The 21,484-nt window shown below is 45.8% G+C and overlaps 1 protein-coding gene across 1 annotated transcript in view; it reads right to left on the bottom strand.

Moving 5' to 3' along the window:
- The window catches only part of Arhgap10 (Rho GTPase activating protein 10), a 258,973-nt gene that overhangs the window by 146,704 nt on the left and 90,785 nt on the right, over nt 1-21,484 (bottom strand). Inside the window, exons 5-8 of the mRNA XM_057753626.1 lie at nt 19,649-19,720; nt 10,432-10,533; nt 6,133-6,243; nt 4,002-4,106 (exon numbers count right to left, since the gene is read on the bottom strand). Of these exons, the coding sequence (XP_057609609.1) occupies nt 4,002-4,106; nt 6,133-6,243; nt 10,432-10,533; nt 19,649-19,720 (390 nt within the window). The remainder of the gene's footprint in view (nt 1-4,001; nt 4,107-6,132; nt 6,244-10,431; nt 10,534-19,648; nt 19,721-21,484) is intronic.

Below are 21,484 nucleotides of genomic sequence, written 5' to 3'. Positions count from 1 at the left end.
GAGGCTAGTCACATTTCAGAGACCCAGGAGACATGGCTGCCGAGATCAGCCGAGTGAACACTCTGAACACCACAACCCAGTTTAGAGACACTTCTTCAGCAAGACTCAAAATCTGTGCTAACACCCAAAACTGCTGGTGTGAAACTGCAAAGGGCCAGACAGAAAATTATTATTGAAATTTCCCTCTCTCCTCCCTATCATGTAAACGGTTGTCAAAGACATAAGGCTGGAAAAAAAAAAGAAAGAAAACATGGTGCGATGGTACATTTCTCCTAGGGAAATGGGAGGCTGCGAAATGAAAACCGTTTCCAGAAATGATGAGCTAATATGAAAAGAAAAAAGCTTTGTCTGCACTTTAGCAAGGCCAGGCTTGGACGGGGCAGTGGTGGCGGTACACACCCTTAGTCCCAGCACTCGTGAGACAGAGACAAGCAGATCTCTGAATCTGAGCAAGTTCTAGGACAACCAGGGCTGCAGAGAAACTCTGTCTCAAAAATAAATGTTCCAACCCCAGGAAGCTAAGTAACAAGGAGAACCCTACGAGAAACATACATAGATCCCCTGGGAAGGTGAAATGGACAAGACCTCCTTAGAAAATTGGGAGGTGGGGGGGGGAGTCAGGGAAGAGAACTAGAGGGAACAGGATGGTCAAAATGGAAAAGCAGGGAAAGAGATACCTTGATTAAAGGAGTTATTATGGGGCTAGCAAAATATGGCACTAGAGAAGTTCCCAGGAATCCACAAGGATGACCCTCGCTAAGACCCTAAGCAATAGAACTGCCCGAACTGGCTCTGCCCTGTTGTCAGACTGAAGACAATCTTAAAAGTCACCATAGAACCTACATCCAACAACTAATGGAAGCAGAGGCAGAAAACCACAGTGGAGCATTGGGCTGAGCTCCCAAAGTCAGTCGAGGAGTAGGAGGAGTGAGAATTTGAGCAAAGGGATCAAGACCATGATGGGAACACCCACTGCAACAGCTGACCTGAGCTAGTTAGTGTGAGCTCACTGACTCTGGCCTGACAGCCGGGGACCATCATAGGACCAAATTAGGCCCTCTGAACATGGGTGACAGTTATATGCCTGGGGCAGACTGTGGAGTCACTGGCAGTGAGACCAGGATTTATCCCTACTGCTTGTTCTGGCTTTTTGGAACCCGTTCTCTTTGGAGGGATACCTTGCACAGCCTAGATATAGTGGGGGAGGGTCTTGGTCCTTCCTCCAAGCAATGTGCTGAACTTTGTTGACTCCCCATGGGAAGCCTTACCCTGTCTGAGGAGTGGATGGGGGAGGGGTGGGGAAAAGGGGAAGAAGGTGGAGGGAGCAGGAGGAGAGAAGGGAGTGGGACCTGGATTTGGCATGTAAAATGAGAAAACAGTTTTTTTTTTAATAAATTAAAATAAATAAATGTTCCCTTTCTTCTCCGCACCTCTAGCATTTCCTATGTCTGGGTCTGTTTGTACTGATTTCACGCCAGTTCATTTCACTCATCGTTTCGGTGAGATTCCTTCCCTCACTTCATACATGTGTAGGACAGAAACGGTCTACATACATGCATGCATCCTCTGGGACTTAACACGCGGAACTCCCGCTATTTGTGCTGATGCCCCAGATGTCACACAGGTGTCCAGGAGGCTACTAGACATGCGATCCTCCAGCTCCTTATCCTCTGATCTCTGCCCAGGAGCCACTCCTTCTCCAAGGAGCCCTGCTCCCATATCCACCCTCCCTTTATCCCAACCATCCCATTCCCCAAGCTCCCCCATCCTCCCCCCTCACTTCACTCTCCCCATTTCCCCTTATCCCCATCCCACCCCAGCCCCAAGTTCCCCATTTTTGCCCAGCAATCTTGACTACTTCCAATATCCAGGAGGATGACTATATGTTTTTCTTTGGGTTCACCTTCCTATTTAGCTTCTCTGGGATCACAAATTATAGGCTCAATGTCCTTTATTTATGGCTAGAAACAAATTATGAGTGAGTACATCCTATGTTCATCTTTTTGGGTCTGAGTTACCTCACTCAGGATAGTGTTTTCTATTTCCATCCATTTGCATGCAAAATTCAAGATGTCATTGTTTTTTGGCACTGGGTTTTGATCCTACTATATGTACTGGCTTTGTGGGAACCTAGCCTGTTTGGATGCTCACATTCCTGGACCTGGATGGAGGGGGGAGTGCTGCGGCCAGCACAGCCTGGATAGCCTAGCCAAGACTTGGGGGGGGGGGGGGTCTTTTCGGGTGGAAGAACAGCAACCTTTATTTTGCCCAGCAACCTTTTATACCTCTATTCCTTCTGTGGAGACTCACCGGCCAGAAAGAACACAAACATCCTTGTCAATTACAGCCAGAAAGAACACAAATATCCTTGTCAATTACAGGCCACAAGGAAGTTCCCTTGCCGGTCAGGGGGAGTGAGTGCAGCTGGATCACAACAGGGGAGGATCTTGGACTTCCCACAGGGCAGGGAACCCTGACTGCTCTGCTCTTCGGAATGGAGAGGGAGGGGAAAAGGAGTGGGGGGAGGGGGAAGGAGGTAGGAGGCAGGGAGGAGGCGGAAATTTAAAAAAAAATGCAAATAAATAAATAATTTCATTATAAATTCTAGTGGGCTGGAGAAATGGCTAAGTCAGGGAAGTGCTTGCTGTGAATCTAATCACACCCACATGGAGGTGGACACCATGTCTGTAGGCGGCTGCAGCAGCAGCAGCAGGGATCACGGTATTGACAGGAGGGAGAAGTGGAGCTGGGAGCTCTCTGACTGACACCTTAGAGCACCAGTGAGCTCCACAGCCGATGACAGACCCTGTCTCTGAAGCCAGGACAGAGAGCGACTGAGGAAGACACAGGTGTCGGCCTCACACAGAGAGAAAGTGGTTCTGCTACCTCCACCAGCAATCCGAGGGGACCAGGACACACGTGCACACACAAACTTGCACGTCTGTTTCAAGTTCTACTAGCTAACTTCTAAAGCACACAACCACACCACGCAGACACCCACATGTGTGCTTCCGTGTGTGCTGTGTGTCACACCGGGCCTCACAGACTCTCAGTAGCTCTTCTATGAAAACACAACTGATGAGAAAGGCCTTAACCAGAAAAAGCATTTGTCTCCCAAAGAAAATCTTTTCCCTTAGCTTTCTGAGTGTACGCATGAATGAAGCATACAGGATGGGGTGGGGGATGTGTTCATATGCGTGTGGAGGTCTGAGTGTACGCATGAATGAAGCATACAGGATGGGGTGGGGGATGTGTTCATATGCGGGTGGAGGTTAGCAAACCACAGAGTAGGGAACATAGTCGGAGAAAGACCTTAGTATTGGCCCCAACTCACTGGAGACAAGATCCCTGGCTGTTTGTGCTGAATTCACTGGCTAGCCATTCCACAACCAAAGGTCCTCTTCTCTCCACCTCCCCCTGCTGAAAGAGCACTGGTATTACAGACGCAGGCTACCAAACATGGCTTTATGTGGGTTCTGGGGACCCAAACTCAGGTCCTTCCTTGGGGTCAAAGAGCCATCTTCTCAGCATAAGAGAATCTTAAGATCTCTAAATCTCATTTCCCAAGATCAGACGGAAAGCACACATTCCACAAAAGACAGCAACGAAAGCAAAAGGTAGCCGAGTACACTAACACATTAGTGAACATGCCTAACGTGTAGGGCCGCCATTCCACAAGCCAGTCTGGGAAGGAAACACATGACTGACAGTTAACACCAGAGCCGAGCTGGAATGCTGGGACAGCAGTTTCTTACACAGATGATTCAGCGTTAGCGTAACAAAGTTTACCTTGAGACCTGTCCCCAGAAAGCCCAGGAAGAGCCTCCAAAGGGGAGAATTTCTTTAGCCTCCATTAGCTAAAGAAAAGATTGTTATACCAAGATCTGACCACTTGGTGGCAACAAATCCCTACTTTCTCAGTACCAGCTTGGTCCTAAAGCTTGGCAGACAGAGGCAGAACCCGAACATCTTTTAAATGCCAAAGGCTTTCGTTTCCTTACATTCTGAATGTTGATCTGTAGTTCCATTTTGTAGTGATTGAAGTCTTTGGAAAGTTCATGTCCCTGATGATAGAAAGTGAACATTCCCTGAAAAAAGGACAGCATCTAAGACAAAGGAGAAAGAAGCATTAGTGCACATCAAAACAAAAAATAATAGAGAAAATAAGAAGCATATGTAACTCCCAACCATATCCCTGTCTGTCCTTTCACTGATATAAAGTAGTTTCCAATAAGTCATGAGAACTTCAATAATTACAAGTGTGTATTACCTATCCATGGTTCTGTCCTGAAAATGCAGAACGTTGGTGCTCACAAACACCAGCATCGGTAAACAATCTTTATGCAATGGTCTCCAAAAACAACCAATTCTAAGTCATCCACTTGTACCTCCTTAGTCAAGAGAGTCCTGACAGTCACTGATAACTGAAACCTGAGCCCTGTAGCAAAGCCAGCACACAGGAAGGTCAAATCAGCTCAAGCATGAACGTCTTCCAGCTTCCAGGTACTGTCGCAGAGGTGTTCGGGGAGTGCCCCCCAACCTACCCCTTCTCAGAAGGCCCCAGAATTTTAAAATTCTGAACTGATTTTTTTCAGAGTGCTGAAAGATATACACACTAAGAAGGAGCTGGTGCAGTCAGTCAGTCTGCATCAACACCCACCAGTCACTGGTGACACTGGAAAAATCACTGAGTTCTCCCTTCCGTGTCTGTCTGCTACACTGGGGTGGCATGAGCATCTGCCTGAGCCACTGTGTGGAGAGAGGGTGAACAGGGTAGCACTTAGAACAATGATGTCAACCCAGAGTTGACGTCATAACCAACAGTGATGTGCGCCACAGCCATTTCACCATGACAGGACCACTTTAAGGTTTAATTTTCTCTGACTGATTCACGTTGATTCTATCATTCCACTGCCTTTTTTAAAAAGTATTTTTGATTATGCCTTTGTTTCTCACCATGAACATAATAGACCCACTATAGTATTTGAAGTATAGTTCAATAAAGTAAGGAAGAATGCAGTCTATAATAAAATTATCACACAATCTTTTGCTAAAACCTATTGTATGGAATGATATCTATACTTGATCAAGAGGTTTACAGCCACACACTCTATATACATATTAATATGTAAGTAACTGAACTTATTAGAAGACACCTATATAATAACAAAACCGGTGTTTCTAGGGGCTCGAGACCTGGCTCTGTAAATACATTCTGCTCTTCTAGAGGAATCAAGCTAAATTCCCAGCGCCCATGTTGAATGGCAGCCCACCTACTCGCCCAGCTCCAGGGAGACCGAACCTCCGTTCTCCACTCTCACCTGTCCTCACAGGTACAAACCCACACAAGTACACATACGAAAAATAAAGCTAAAATAGATTTAAATCTAGTGTTAGCCGTTCACAAAACTGATTCAAAAGCTACAGAAAGACTTAGAAATCATGATAAGTATTTGAAACAAAAGCACGTTTGAACAAGCAAGCTCACTTTAAAGACACCGAAAACTGTTATCGCATGAGCATTAGCTCTGTCGGTCACATTCGCTGCAGCGGCAGAGGACGACAGAACCTGTGCTGGCTGCAGTACGGGAGACCACGCATAGCAAGTGCCCCTCACAGGGGCTGTGCGGACAAGGCCTCCCCCTCCTCTAGATGCTTGCCTAGACTGCAACTAGCTCTGTGCACCCCTCCATGCCTCGCTCTGTCTCTCACGGTTCACATGTACACACTGTGACTAGCTGTGTGCACCCGCTCCAAGCCTTGCTCTGTCTCTCACAGTTCACATGCACACACTGTGACAAGCTGTGTGCGCCCCTCCAAACTTCGCTCTGTCTCTCACGGTTCACATGCACACACTGTGACTAGCTGTGTGCACCCCTCCAAACTTTGCTCTGTCTCTCACGGTTCACATGCACACACTGTGACTAGCTGTGTGCGCCCCTCCAAACTTCGCTCTGTCTCTCACGGTTCACATGCACACACTGTGACTAGCTGTGTGCACCCCTCCAAACTTTGCTCTGTCTCTCACGGTTCACATGCACACACTGTGACTAGCTCTGTGCACCCCTCCAAGCCTCGCTCTGTCTCTCACGGTTCACATGGACCCACAGCAAAGCTTGTTCTGCTACTCACAGGTTCCACAAACTCAAATTTCTTTCTTTCTTGGATCTCCTGTAGCTTGCACACATATTCCAGGGAGAGTTCGTAGAAGTGCTGCCGGGTCTGCTCCACTTGGAGATCTGCCTGTATTAAAACAGCCGCTGTTAGCTGAGTCAAGACAGGGAGCCATCAAACCCAACAGCACAGGTCAATGAACTCCAACCCCCGGGCACTGCGTTCATAAACTTGTATTAGAACATGTGACTGGTCACTCACGACTCACTCACGGATACTCTCCTGCCACAGGAGCATACACGGAAGTAAAAAATGATCCTCCCCAGACTCTAAAGTGTCATGACCCCCAAAGACTGAAGATTACGGATTCCACTTCCTCATGGAAGTGGGTCAAAGGTCCCACCAACACTCACATGAGCAAGAGGTCGGCCTGCCACCAAAGACTGCGAAACTCCATGTAACTCTACACTGGGAGGAAGGAATGGAGGGAGGGAGAGAGGCAAATCATGGCAATATTGCCAGCATGGGTGAACTGTTAGGTCTCGTAATGCAATGCATCGGACACTAAAACAGAAACTCCAAACATGAAATACCTAAACTAGCCAGGCAGAATGACAGAAAGAACGGCGGTGCTGCTGGCAGCCTTGGGGACCTACAACTTCACTAAAGGGTTTCTCTGGAGATGGGCGGGGAATGGCTGCACAGCCAAGTGAAGCAATGAGTCAATGGCCTTGTACAGCTCAAGAGGCTAAGATAAACAGAAGACAACCGTCTACAACAGACTTCAGAAGGTTCTAAAAGCCTGTCTAATGTTTGTCTAGTAGTTAGTTAAAATGCTTTACATAAAGTGTAAATGTAAAGTTACCAAAATGAGAGTTTCTACCTAAAGACTCTTGACTGTACGTCCCCAGTGATCAGTCTGATTATCCACAGCCAACAGCGTAAGCCACAGCTGAAACCCTGAAAGCGTGTTGAGTAGTTAAGAAACTTCAGAGCTCAAAGGGGCGATGGCTGCACTGGGGATTACTACATGCAGATCGGCTCGACCTCCAGTTGCTCTGCCTGTGCTACTCCCCTCAAGCTGTTGGTTTCCACCACCTACTTTAGCCCGCTGGACATGCAGAAACTACCGGGCCACCACAGTCTCCAGGTCACAGTTGGATCACAGCTTACAATACCATAATACTTCCGTTATACTTAGGGGTATAGAATGAACGCTTTTACAAAAGTAGTCAGCACGGTGTGAACACACTACAACAATAATGGTCAGCAGTGTGAACACACTACAACAACAGTGGTCAGCACGGTGTGAACACACTACAACAACAGTGGTCAGCACGGTGTGAACACACTACAACAACAGTGGTCAGCACGGTGTGAACACACTACAACAACAGTGGTCAGCACGGTGTGAACACACTACAACAACAGTGGTCAGCACGGTGTGAACACACCACAACAACAGTGGTCAGCACGGTGTGAACACACTACAACAACAGTGGTCAGCACGGTGTGAACACACTACAACAGTGTTCAGCATGGTGTGAACACACTACAAGACTCTGTTCTTTAAACAAAACTGAGAATGATGCCCACATCTTTCTGTCCTTCTGCTCAGGGCCATACCTAGCAACCTTAATTAATCTCTTGAGCTAAAGACAATTCGCTCAAGATTCACACATGAGCAGCTGAGAAAAGCAAGGAGCATCCAAGACCAAACCTTCTCCTCTTTTGATGTGTATGTGGTTGCAAGAAGGTTGGGAACCTATTGTTTATGAAGAGTGCACAGAACAAGAGAGAGAATATGCTCAATGAAATGGAATTGAATCACCTTATCTTTGGGGCCTCTTCAAATTCAAGACTCGCAGTTTAATGGTCTTTGGGATTAGGGACACTGTCAAACTACTCAGGCTGACAGGTACTAATCTCAGCAGACAGGGACTGAATTTAAGCAAGATTGCAGTCTTCAAAGGGCTCACAACCATTGAAAGAAGCCACGCAACAATACATAGGAGGAGTAAAAAGATAACAGTAGGCCAGCGGAAGGAAGGTTTTCTACCACAAGGCCTGAGTAAATGGTTCAGGGACAGTATCTGAAGGAGGCAGACAAGTGGGTCTGGGTTGGAGTACACTGGACAGGGGTTAAGGTGTGCTCAGTAGTAAAGTGTGTGCCTGCTGTGTATTAGACCTAACTTCAATTACCAATGCACCAAATTAATAAAATAAAAAGACTATTCTAAGCAGCAGGGAGAAGAAATGCAAAGAGCCCCAGCAAGAATCTGCTTTTCCTGAGTGGGCAGTGCAGAGCGCATGGGGCCTGGGTCCCAGGCTTCTGGAGGCACCATCAGCCGAGCTTTCAAATGAAAGGGGGCATGAGAAGGGGTGGCATGCTGACGGACGAGGGTGGGGTGTGGGAGCCGAGGATGCCCTCCTACACCGTACACAAGGACATTAGGAACAGGTGGCTAATCAGAGTGACGTGGAAGTGGAAACTGGCTGGAGGCATATATATTGTCTCTAAAATAATTGAAAGTGGAGATAATGAAGAAGAGGGGTGAAAAAGAGCGGCTGCTGTCTTTGTAGAACAGACTCAGGGGATGGTGGTGGGAGAGCCGCTGCAGGGCTTCTATGTCGACTGTAACAAGGAGAGAGCAGAGCCCTGTGCCTCAAGCATTGTAGTGAGGATTAAGTAACATAAAAGCTATTTTCTCTTTATAAAGTATTAAAAGTCATCCAAATGTCAAAGGTATAAGAAACATAAAAGAAAATGTCACTTGTAGAGTCAAACCAACAATGCACACACACACAGAGTCTCTAAGTAAAGCACACAAGCTGGGTTTTACACTATTATCATTTAGATGATGTCAGCAGGTATACACATAGTAGAACATGATGCCCAGGTTCATGTGAGCTCAAACACAAACAAATGGAGGGAAGACAGTTTGATGCTTCTGTGGTAAGTCACAGTCCTCAACTGCATATCACATCATTGCTAATAAAATCCATGATCTGGGACTGGAGAGACGCGGGGGGTTCACAGGAAGGTACTGAGGGCCTCGGTAGCTGAGTGAAGATAGAGTGTAGGTGATTGTGTGTGTGTGTGTGTGTGTGAGAGAGAGAGAGAGAGAGAGAGAGAGAGAGAGAGAGAGAGAGAGAGAGAGAGGTGGTGTCCATGATCTGGGACTGGAGAGACACGGGGGGTTCACAGGAAGGTACTGAAGGCCTCGGTAGCTGAGTGAAGATAGAGTGTAGATGATTGTGTGTGTGTGTGTGTGTGTGTGTGTGTGTGTGTGAGTGATGTGGTGTTAGGGGTGTATGGTGAGGTGGGGATGGGTCTGTGTGTATGAGTGTGCACGTGTTCCCCAGGATAAAGAACGATTTTATCTGAAAAGGAAGTGCATACTGTTCCTGCGTAAGTTCGGTTCCCAGCACTTCCTTGAGGCAGCTCACAACCACCTGTCACTCCAGCTCAGAGGACCTGTCATTCTCTTCTGCCTCTGTGGACACCTGCACGCATGTGCACACATCACCCCCCCCACACACACACATACATAAAATACTATACATGTATTATTTTAAAAATTAAAGAAAATCTTGTAAAAGTCTATATTCCATATTGTAAATAACTGAAGTTTCTAGTCAAGCCTACGGAGAGGGAGGAAAAAAATTTTGAGAAATTTAGAAAGAAATGGGGAAAATGAGAGGTAAGACACAAATTCCTTTCTGCTTACATACTGCATTCAAAACAACGTGTCTAACAACACAAGGAGAACAGATCCGCTCAGCCAACAGGAACCTCCCACGCTCTCAGTGTCCACTTAGATTAATGCTGCTCTCGCATACAGAAAGCTGCGTACGAGCTCATTCAGTTCCACTCATCAAGGAGACTGAAACCCAAGAACAGGGCTATCCCTGCAAAGAAGTATGTGGGGGCTTGTTTGCGGGTCATTTGTTTTTTTAGTTTTTCGAGACAGGGTTTCTCTGTGTAGCCCTGACTGTCCTGGAACTCACTCTGTAGACAAGGCTGGCTTCAAACTCACAGAGATCCACCTGCCTCTGCTTCCTGGGTGCTGAGATGAAAGGCGTGCACCACAATGCCTGGCTGTATAAATTCTTTATCATCCTGACTAACGTTGCTCCTGGGAAGAACTCAGAGTCTAAAATTTACTACTATGAACCAATACTTAACCAATACTATCAGGTTTATTCACTGTTGCCTCATTTCACAGAACTCTCTTCTTAATTCACTGCAGTATCTGCACTCCCCGTGTCTGTCAATCTCAGATGCACATATTAAGAGAAACGCGAAAAGAATACCTCTTGTAAATGTGAGTCCTTCTTCCTGGCAGACAGAGTCAAGTGTTTATCAATCAGACTGTAGTTCTTTTCCGTCTCTTTGTCAAACTTCTTCTTCTCTTCCTACAAATAAAAACCAGACAATGGTGATTATACATACCACATAAATCACATGCACAGTTAAATCTACTGGAGGCTAAAAATATGAAAAATGGCTAAAAGTAAAGGAAGGAGATGTGAAGACACCGTGAGGCAAGGCCTCCTGTCCCAAGCCCCTGCTGTCAATCAGAGTCGGCACTGGGACCACAAAGACACTTCTCACAATTTCTTCCCAACCCGTCACAACTCTGCATACCCACCTGAGTTAAATCATGTCATCTCCCTCTTCTCTCACAAATGAGGAAAACATGCATGAACAAGCTTTCTCAGGACTTTGCTCAGAGATGAAACTCACGTGAGATGGAGTAAGTTTTCTATACACATTTTTACTCATGATAATCTAGAACATCTCGGGGAGGAAAGTCGCCAACAGTACAGTGGGGATATAATGATGCTCAGCCCGGAACTGCTACTGAGTTTCCCAAGCCTCTTATCAGAGCATCAGTGGTCAACAGACCCCAACACAATACTGACACACTCAGAGCAATCTGCTTGGCTGCACACACTTCTCGGGGACTGCCTAGAGTTAGAATTTGTTTTGCTTTTGCTATGCAGGCATTTGGAAAAGTTTCTGTGTGTGAAGATGGCAGAGCAGCCCCTGCTCAGCTCAATCCACTTCTACCAAACACTTTAAGCCGATTTTAAATGTCTTTGTGATGAGAAAAAAATCTGTCTGTCCATCCACATTAGAGTCCCTCATCTCCCACCACACCCCAGGCACATCTCCGTCCTTATTTTCTACTTTTTTCTAAATCAAAGATAGTGAACTACCCTAGACTTTTCTCTCAGAATAAAGAATGGAGGGAGGGGAGGGAGAGGAGGGGAGAAGAGGGGAGAGGAGGGGAGGGGAGGGGAGGGAAGGGAAGGGAAGCGAAGGGAAGGGAAGGGAAGCGAAGGGAAGCGAAGGGAAGCGAAGGAAAGTGAAGGAAAGCGAAGGAAAGCAAAGGGAAGGGAATTAGGTAGGTGTTTTCTGCATCCGGTCACGCATGTCCCCACTGCATGGAACTACAAGTTCTGAAAGCCTAGGACAGCACAGCCTCTGTGTCATCACTGAAGATCACAGATTCATCCACACACTGATGAAGAAGAGATTCAGAAATTGGTGTTTCTTCCCAATTCTAATTACCAACATGAAAAACCTTAAAACAATAATTTCAGGGCTAGGATAGGACCCGGGTTTCTTTCCTAGAATCCAAACAGAGGCTCGCAGCAGTCTGCAACTCCAGTCCCAGGGCATCTGGTGCCCTTTTGTTGTCTGTGAGCACTGCACACACATGGAGCACAGACGTACATGTACACAGAACACCCATGTGTATAAAGTAAAATAATAACCACCCTAAATGTGTGACAAGGAGAGCCTAACTATTCTTCAGAATGATCTGGGAATGTTTTGCTGTGACTCATCTGTGGAGAACCCATGGTCCATGGGTTGTAAGGGACAAAGCAAGACACAGGTGGCTTTGGCATCTTGAACTTGTCACTCCTCTGATGAAGCAGAAACAGTCTTTATGCCCTAAGTAGTTTTTCTCAGTGTACAGCATTTCTGTAAGTACAAGGTGCTGAGTCCAGTTACAGCTGGTTAGCATCTTTTCTGTTTCTCCTATGTTTCTCAACGATTTTAACAGCAAGAAATAAAACACAAGCCACATCACTGCCTTCTCGTCATCCCCCATTGAGAAAGCTGACAGTATGGAGAGTGTATCAGGGCGTGGACGAGTCCTGTCCAGAGTGTGTTGAGAACCTGCAGGTCCACTCTCTCAGGACCCATCTCTCCACTTAGACAGCAAGGGCAGGCCTGCCTCTGCATTTACCACAGCGCGTCCACCATGCACAACTCCATCATAAGGAGTAACCTTTTTTGTATATTGATACAAAGTTGAGACTATTTTTGTTAGAACATACTGTATGTACATTTCTAATTTTGTTCAAGGTACGGTACCTGTGCAAATCATTTAGCTAGAAATTTCTAGCCCCTGAGAGTTATTATTACCAACTAATTAAGATAATAAGAAAATGCATATTAGCAATTAGTCACCTATTACAACTGAACTTGAAGTTGTATTAGGTATGTTTTCAAGGTCAAACAGAGATATATTAGATAGACAGGTCATCTCTAAACACATAAGAGATCTACAAAATATGGTATTTAAGATGTTTTAATAACACAGGTTCTTTTCTTTTTAATGACAGTGAGACAGGTTTGCTACTGGCAGCACCAATCTACTGCAGAGACCATGACGGGCATCAAAGAAACTCCACATAAAATTTACTTTCTCTGTGGCAAAGGTTAGCCCCCCTGGTAAGAAAATGCTCTTGCCTCAACTGCTGACAAACTGGATAAGCAGGACACAAAAGAAAGGACTGCCAAACTTTGTCAAGACAAGATAGGACAGCCCTTTAGAATATCCTGTTTCACAGAAAAGTCTGTCAGATATGCTAGGCCTATAGGCCAAAAATGGGGTCCAGGGGAAACCTGGGTGACTGTCCAGGCAACCATCTGTTCGTCAGTTCACATTTTTTTTGGAAGTCACTTGCTTGAACTTCCTGCTTAGTTGGATAATATTATTCCCATCTTGGGTCTCCGAGGGAGTTAAGAACTTTACAGTTAGTTTTCCTTGTTACCAGATTCAGAAAAGAAACTCACTTAAGAGGTGTAAAGTGTATAAGGTTGAGAGACATAAAAGATATGCAAATTAGAATAGAAAGTGAATTGGGTACAACTTTTGGAATTACCAAAACAGGATAGATATGGAGTATTTTCTCTAAATTTATGGATTATTAATGGACTAGACACTGTTGATGTATACATTGACTGTATATATGCTATATAGCTATTGTACTTGCTGTATATAGTTTTTATGTTAGTTATAGCCTTCCTTTTTAATTTTTAGACAAAAAAGGGGGAAGGTGGTAATATCTTGTTTGAACAAATGAAGCTGCCTGAAGACGAAGACTTGCTTGCTTATATGATTCCATCCAAATCACAGAACTGGATTCAGCAGCCAAAACCCCAACACGCACGCTCAGCAACAGTGGGTATGTGAGCTAACATGAGGGTAAAGCTGGGATGAAAGAATATGGCAGAACAAAGCTTTCTTAACTGTCTTATCTGGGAACCACAGCCACACGCATCTCTGCAAAGAGAACCACTCGGGCTGGCAGCGTGCCATGCCCTGTCCTGCCCTGCCCTGCCCAGGCGCTGCCGCTGCTCAGGACTCTCAATGAGAGAACCAGTAACTTCTCCCTGCGTTCATTCTGCATGCAGCTGTAGCACACTGTTCCTTTGTGCTCACTTCATTTCTTGATTATCTGAGCCTTAAGGACTGCAGCCAGGAGCTGCAGATAGGACACAAATATGCAAATGGACAGCACAGTCCTGCAGTTCAAATTAACTGCGAGAAGCAACTGCTTCTTAGCAAGCAGACCTTCTGAACTCAGGAGAGTCTGGGTCAGTCGGTAGTACGGTGAGGTGTGACTGGCTGGGCTTTAGCAGGCCAGACAGTCCTCAAGGCTGGGCACTGGCCAGCCAGACCGCCCTCCACAGGACTATCGCAACAGACCTGAGCTTGTCTCTGTGTGAGACACAAGCCAGCCACATATGTCATCTCTTCTGTCAAACAGCTGAAAAAAGAAAACCTCAACATGTTTTTATAAAACTCACTAAGCCAAGTAAACAGTTTACAGATTAAATATGGCTCACAGGATAATCTATCATAAAATTGAACATGTAAAAAAAGTAAAGATATGACTTAAAATAGTAGTGAGGGATAAAATAAGAAAATTATATTTCTACAATATAAATGTAGAAATAGAAGAGGAAATTCATGAACCTAAGACACACAACTCAAATTAGCAGAACTCTTAAATGTCATTAAAAAGTAATTTATAGCCAGGCAGTGGTGGTGTACACCTTATTCCCAGCACTCAGGAGGCAGAGGCAGGTAGATCTCTGTGAGTTCGAGGCCAGCCTGGTCTACAGAATGAGTTGCAAGACAGGCAGGGCTACACAGAGAAACCCTGTCTCAGAAAAAATAAAAAAGTAAAATATGTACAAAGGTGCCCTGCAGAAAGCATACCATTGTAAAATGCACTATTTTAGAGGGATTAGTGCAACTGTTTAACTGGGAAACAGAACCCCACCCATGTCAAAATTGATTCCAGATGCGCTGAAAGAGTCACGAGTTACAAATGAAGCTATAATAAAGAGATTGCCATCAGATCTCAAAGTAAAACAAAGATCATCTAAGCAAAACAAGTAGCAGAAGCCCAAAGAGATCCTCTAGATTTCAAAACACTGTACAGTCCTCCAGCTGAAGGGGTACACACTGTACAGTCCTCAGCTGAAGGGGTACACACTGTACAATGCTCCAGATGAAGGGTACACACTGTACAGCCCTCTAGCTGAAGGGGTACACACTGTACAATGCTCCAGATGAAGGGGTACACACTGTACAGTCTTCCAGCTGAAGGGGTACACACTGTACAGTCCTCAGCTGAAGGGGTATACACTGTACAGTCTTCAGCTGAAGGGGTACACACTGTACAGTCCTCAGCTGAAGGGGTACACACTGTACAATGCTCCAGATGAAGGGGTACACACTGTACAGTCCTCTAGCTGAAGGGGTATACACTGTACAATGCCCAGCTGAAGGGGTACACACTGTACAGTCCTCTAGCTGAAGGGGTACACACTGTACAGTCCTCTAGCTGAAGGGGTATACACTGTACAATGCCCAGCTGAAGGGGTACACACTGTACAGTCCTCTAGCTGAAGGGGTACACACTGTACAGTCCTCTAGCTGAAGGGGTATACACTGTACAATGCCCAGCTGAAGGGGTACACACTGTACAGTCCTCTAGCTGAAGGGGTACACACTGTACAATGCCCAGCTGAAGGGGTACACAACACAACAAAAGTAAGGGAAACTGCAGCAAGTGTGGGAAAGAAATCAAAATTCTCAGTTCATTTTATCACTTTACATTTCCATGAAAAAGGAAAAAAATTTCAAAAATATGAACGTATTTATAAACCGTAGCACAGTTTTGCTTTGGAAAAGGGAAGATTTTTCTATCATTACGCTTACTTTACCATGACTATCTTTGTGTAGTTATCTTCATTTTACAACTTTTCTTGGAAAATAAAACGGTTTTCCTTTGCAGCCATAAGCATGAAATAATGTTCAGCATCTGAGTAGTCTGGAGAATTTAAACACCTCCTTGGCGATCCCACCTCTTCTCTTTTTATCCGAATGAGGAAGTGAACAAACACTATGCACAGGAACCAAGGCCCCGAAGACGGGCAGCAGTCACCGAGGCTCTCAACACCCTTCGCAGGGCCCTCACTAGGAAGTCCTGCTGGCTCTGTCCCCATGCTCTGTGCTCCACCAGGATCCTACTGCCCCGTCAGACACATTTCCAGGAAGCACTCCTCTCCACACGCTGAGGTGTGAGTGAGTGTGTGTGTGTGTGTGTGTGTGTGTGTACCTACTTCCCAGTCACACCCATTTCCAGGAAGTACTCCCTCCCCACTGAGGGGGGCACCGCCCTTAACTCCTGCCCTGTGTTCAACATGGCATCCCAATGAGCTTTCCAGCCCAATTACAATCCTCCTTCAACTGCCTCTGCCTTTAGCCTTTCTAAAGAGAAGTCAGCTTTTCCTTCCACACAGTCCAATGCTTGGCTCCTCATCCAGCATGAACAAGGCAGCATCTGAGGACAAGTGAATACAAAATGGTATCACAGGGCACCAACACTGGCCAGAGCCACACACAACACGTAAACACTTGCTGTAGATCACCTAACTCATGCCATAGCTGGGCAGACAAATCACAGTCAATCCAGAATGAAGAGAGGATAAAAACCTGAGCGGTTCTTTTTTGGCAAGCTGAGGGGGAGCAAGGCACACGCAGGGTGACAACGTGACCGCAAACACACATCAGGCCCCAAACTTCAGCATCCTCTAGTTCTCTAAACCACCTTCTGAGACAGACAGGGAAACTGAGGTACAGCACACAGTGATGGCACACAGCGGCCTCCTGACAGGGCTGAGCATGTTCAAAGCCGGGGGGGGGGGGGGGGGGGGGCTCCAGACCTCGGCTCAGCACAGCCCACTTTCCACAGCTCATCCTCACTGACTCCCCACTTCTTACTCTGCCACAGACTGGTATGTGACATGTGATATGTCCCACATGTGACAGGCACAGGTATTTGCTTTATAACTAAAGGAAAAGTACCAGGATTAAATTAAAGCAACACTTCGCTTGACCAAACTTCTTGACGTAAGCTGCTCGGGAAGGCTCGGTTTTGCTCATGTCCCGCCATTGTTTACAGAGTCCGGACCAGTCAGCTGTTATTAAGTCTACTCATTAGACATAGTCTTGGAAAGAAATGTTTTTAAAATGTGACTGCAAGCTTGGTCCTGGGCTGAAGTGAGAAGTCATAATTTATTTTAAAAAGACATTTGTTTCAAGTACTGTGTTCAAATGTTTGGGTCTACTGGGTAAAATCAAACTCTGTTCTGAGGTCATCTGAAAATCTGTCACGACAGTTTAGTGGCATCTATGTGACACTTCACATGGCTGCTATGTTCTAAACCCAGGCTCACACTATCACCTGGCTGGTAAGGGGCCTGAGAAAGTGATTCAGATTCTCCCGCTGGCACTTCCACATTTTACTCAATGTGCTTTTGCCCCATATGAGCAAGGCTTTAACGGGGCTGGGGGACACTGCAAAATACGTGCCAACATCGTGCAGAAAAAAGGAAAGAAGAGGAGAACGAGCTAAGAAATGAAGCAAGCTTTGACGTAAACTCCCAACAGTACTGCGGCACAGCCCAAAGCAGCAGTCCACAAGGTCCTGATTCCAGCAAGCACACAAGGAAACACAGAAGAATCTTCAAAACAGAAACAAGCCCAAACCCAACAGACATGACTCAAGGCAGGCACATCAAAACAGAACAAGATCATCAGGAGTACCTTGGAGGGTTTTAAAAGCCCAATTTACAAAAACCACCTAGCAACTTAGATTACACTTCCACCACAGTTAGACATATAATTAGGCTTCTAGAAACTAGAGGATGCAGGCACACAGGGAATCAAGAGCGCCACAGAAAAGCAAACGGGGTGAAATCAACACATGGGAAAAAGAGCCAGGAGAGAAAGTCCAAAGCTGACGCTGGCATCTGAAAACTCTGAAGTGGTCAGCTTGTAAATATGCTGATTTTATCTCCACATGAAAACTGTTTGGTGGTGATTGTCAAAAAGGCTTCCAACTAAGAGACGAAAGTCTTTTTAAAGTCCCATGTGAGCACACTAATCAAAGGAACACAAGTTTGTGCTTTGTCAAAATAGGACTGGGTGTCCAATAGCAGACACACAGACAGAGGGACACACATGCACACACTCGGGGACACACACGAGCGCACTGGCACACACGCGCGCACATGTGCAAGTATCTAAACGCCAAGTTCTTCTTTGGTAATTACAGAATTATTATTAACCAGATAAGCTCTTTTCTAGACACCTTCTACAGTAAGGCAAGGTGGAGGACTCTAGAGGTCAGAGAAGGTTAGCAGTCTTTGAAAGACATAACAAGGTAATGCAGGAGGAGCCCTCTCTATTACTATGGTAGAGAGGCGGCAACTTCTACCTACTATGTTAAAAAGGGGGAAGTGCTCCAGGGTCCCACCTGGTTTCTCCAGGGACATCAACAGACAAGACAGCAACTCCACACACTTACACCAAGAATGTAGCTAAACCCTCCACAACCTGATACAGGAAACACGGGGAACTGCAGAGACACGGGCCTTTTGGACAGCATTTGGTCACTACGAGCCTGAGTCACACACTACTTATTACTGCAGTCATCTCCCCGTTTAAGGGGCCATTTATTTTGCAAATTACTTTTCTGAACAAACAACATCAAACATGAAGGAAATCTGGGACCAGGAAAGGTAATGAGAGAAGATTCCGTTAATGGTCAACAGAAGACAGATGTTCAAAACCTAGAGAACTAAGTGGACAATGAAAACATAAAGCAATTTATTAGCTAATCATTCACACCCTAAGGCAATATAGTTCCCCCCCCCCCCGCCGCCCACCTTCTGACTGAAGCATAAAATTAATGCTGTCTCACTTAGTGCCTGCCTGTGAAACAGAAGCATGTTCAAGCTTCCCAAGAGAAGATACCTCGGAGAAAAAACAAAGGACACTAGGTCCTTTGCATCACAGATAAGGCAAGGATGTGTCCCTGAGCAGAAAGGGGCGTCCGATCACCTGCTGCTGCAGCTCACCTGTCAGGAGAAGGGAGGGGCACCCTTACAGACACCACTACCCTCAACTGATTCAAAGGAGGAATACTGGATGGAGCGTGTCAGGTCCAGCTGTGCAGTTACAGCTACTGGGCACAAAATTCATTTGTACCAAAGAATTCTGACTTTTTTCTATGAAAAGAGACAAACACGAAAGTTCCCTTCCGGGTTGGAGGGATGACTCAGCCATTAAAGGCTAGGCTCACATCCAAAAAAAAGAGAGAGAGAAAGTTCTCTTCCCTACTTAAAATGTATGACTCTCTTCTCTTTGATCTAGAACAAGAACGGTCAACAACACACAAATGGTACTTCTCCCTCACGTTAAAAAAGAAAAAGAAAGAGAGTGGTGGAAATCATTTCTCTGCGTTAACTTCAAGGCTGAGATCACAAACTTTATAAGTTGCTAAACATATTCAGGTCCCACTGTGGTAAAGCGGCTTGCTGTATGATTCCAGGAAGTCTCGGCCACATCCCAAACCCTTGAATGAGAGGCTGTAGGTCACTGTGACAATAAATACTTACACCTGAGAGATTTAAGACCCCTGCAAAGAAAGGTTTGGTCAAAGATTACTAGGTGTTTTACTACCCATGCAGGTATTTTGTTTTATTTTCAATTCCACCTCCCCGAAGGGGAAAAGAGCATTGAAAACATAAACAACAGATGGTCTATCCCAGCATGCCCTTCACTCTGCCAAATGTGAATACAGACAGCAGCAACAGGAAAGGTGCCAGCATGCTCTGTTTACAAGTGTGCTCAAAGTAGACACAAACCTTTACCGCTCCGAGTTGTTCTTTTCGGAATTTTTCCAAGGGTTTAATCAGGGTTTCGGTGACACTTAATGCCTACAGAACAAGAGTAATAACAAAAGAACACAGCGTTAAGGAAACATACTATTTTATCTGCCTCGTGCCCTCCACCCAGAAGTAAAATGAACAACACAGTTAGCTGTTTTTCCTCATCCTGCCATATAACAACTAAAGGCGCTGTGTAACACATTAAAGAGCTACACGTCTGGAACTGTCTTCAGGGAAGAGAGCTGAAGCAGCTGGCAGAGAAATGCAACTCAGCCCACAGCTCTCCATGCTTGCAGGCTAGCAGCCAACAAAGGGCTCCGGGACCCCACTGCAGAACACTTCCGTTTGAGATCACCTTCTCCTCAGATATCTAAAATTCAATTCCATTCCTGCACTGCTAATCAGCCCACATTAAGGAAAGGACACAGAACTGTGCATATTCTTCTAAATACAAGGAGTCTGCTCCATCACTGACAATTCCTCACCCTGGTGGGGGCAGAAGGTACATTCTCAAGCAACATGACAAAATCATGGAGATTCAAGCAAAAGTGAGACCAAGTGCTTGGCCTTGGAGAGGGTCAAGATGACAGGGCACACGCACTCTGACCACCGTCTCACACACGTCTTACACCTACACACTTGGACTTTTTTTTCACGGCCACAAAATGCTGAAAATGCAAATAAAAGGATTATTTACCTAAGGAAAGCATACTTGGTAGCAGTACATGCTAATCATCAGTGGCTTTCTCAGAAGATGGATGGAGCACTACACAAGAATACGTCATGTCATCTGCCCTTCACAAAGTCCCTCAAAAAAAAAAAAAAGGAAGAAAGGAAGGAGGGAGGGAGGGAGGGAGGGAGGGAGGGAGGGAGGGAGGGAGGGAGGGAGGGAGGGAAGGAAGGAAGGAAGGAAGGAAGGAAGGAAGGAAGGAAGGAAGGAAGGAAGGAAGGAAGGAAGGAAGGAAAAGAAAAGAATCAAGCCGGGCGATGGTGGCGCACGCCTTTAATCCCAGCACTTGGGAGGCAGAGGCAGGAGGATCTCTGTGAGTTCGAGGCCAGCCTGGTCTACAGAGCTAGTTCCAGGACAGGCTCCAAAACCACAGAGAAACCCTGTCTTGAAAAACCCAAAATCAAGCTTAAACTAAAAAGGAAGACGGTGAATTCTTAAAGGGAACAATCAGACATCAAACGCAGTTCCCTCCTCTCCTTTTGTGTGCTAGGCACGTGCATTTCCAGGGAGCTATGCGTCCTGGCCTTGGGAGTCTTACTTTCACCAAAGGCTCCTCTGCACTCACTCACTAAAATTCTTCTAAAGTTAACGCTCATAATACAAGGTAAATATAAAACATGTAAATATCTCCTCAAACACAAGGACACCTGAAAGCTACCTGCCCACTTGAAAAGTTTGCTGCTGAGTTGCAGAAGCGCTAGAGTAACACAGACCCAAAGGAACAGAACAGTTCGCATGAAGAGAATGGGCTCAGCTTCCAAAGGCACTCAGTTTAAGTACTTTGAATGCTAACTTCAAATGTTCTACATTTAGCCCCATGTGGCGGGAAACAGTGACAAGCTAGAGAGCACCACACTGAAGGGAGCAGACACAAAAACAGGCATGGGCAGGGATCCTGACCACCCAACAAGGTCTGGGGTGCCCATGTGTATCTCAGGAAGCAGATGATCCAATTTACTGGCAATTTCCATAAATTAGATACTTGGGCCTGCAAAGACCAATTTGATCCCGAAGACGCACATGGTAGGTGAGAATTCACTCCCCAAACTGTTCTCTGACCTCTACACATGCACAGTGGTCTC

Source organism: Chionomys nivalis, chromosome 21 (assembly GCF_950005125.1).
Source record: "Chionomys nivalis chromosome 21, mChiNiv1.1, whole genome shotgun sequence".
Lineage (NCBI taxonomy): Eukaryota > Metazoa > Chordata > Mammalia > Rodentia > Cricetidae > Chionomys > Chionomys nivalis.
This window is presented reverse-complemented; position numbering and strand designations above follow the sequence as displayed.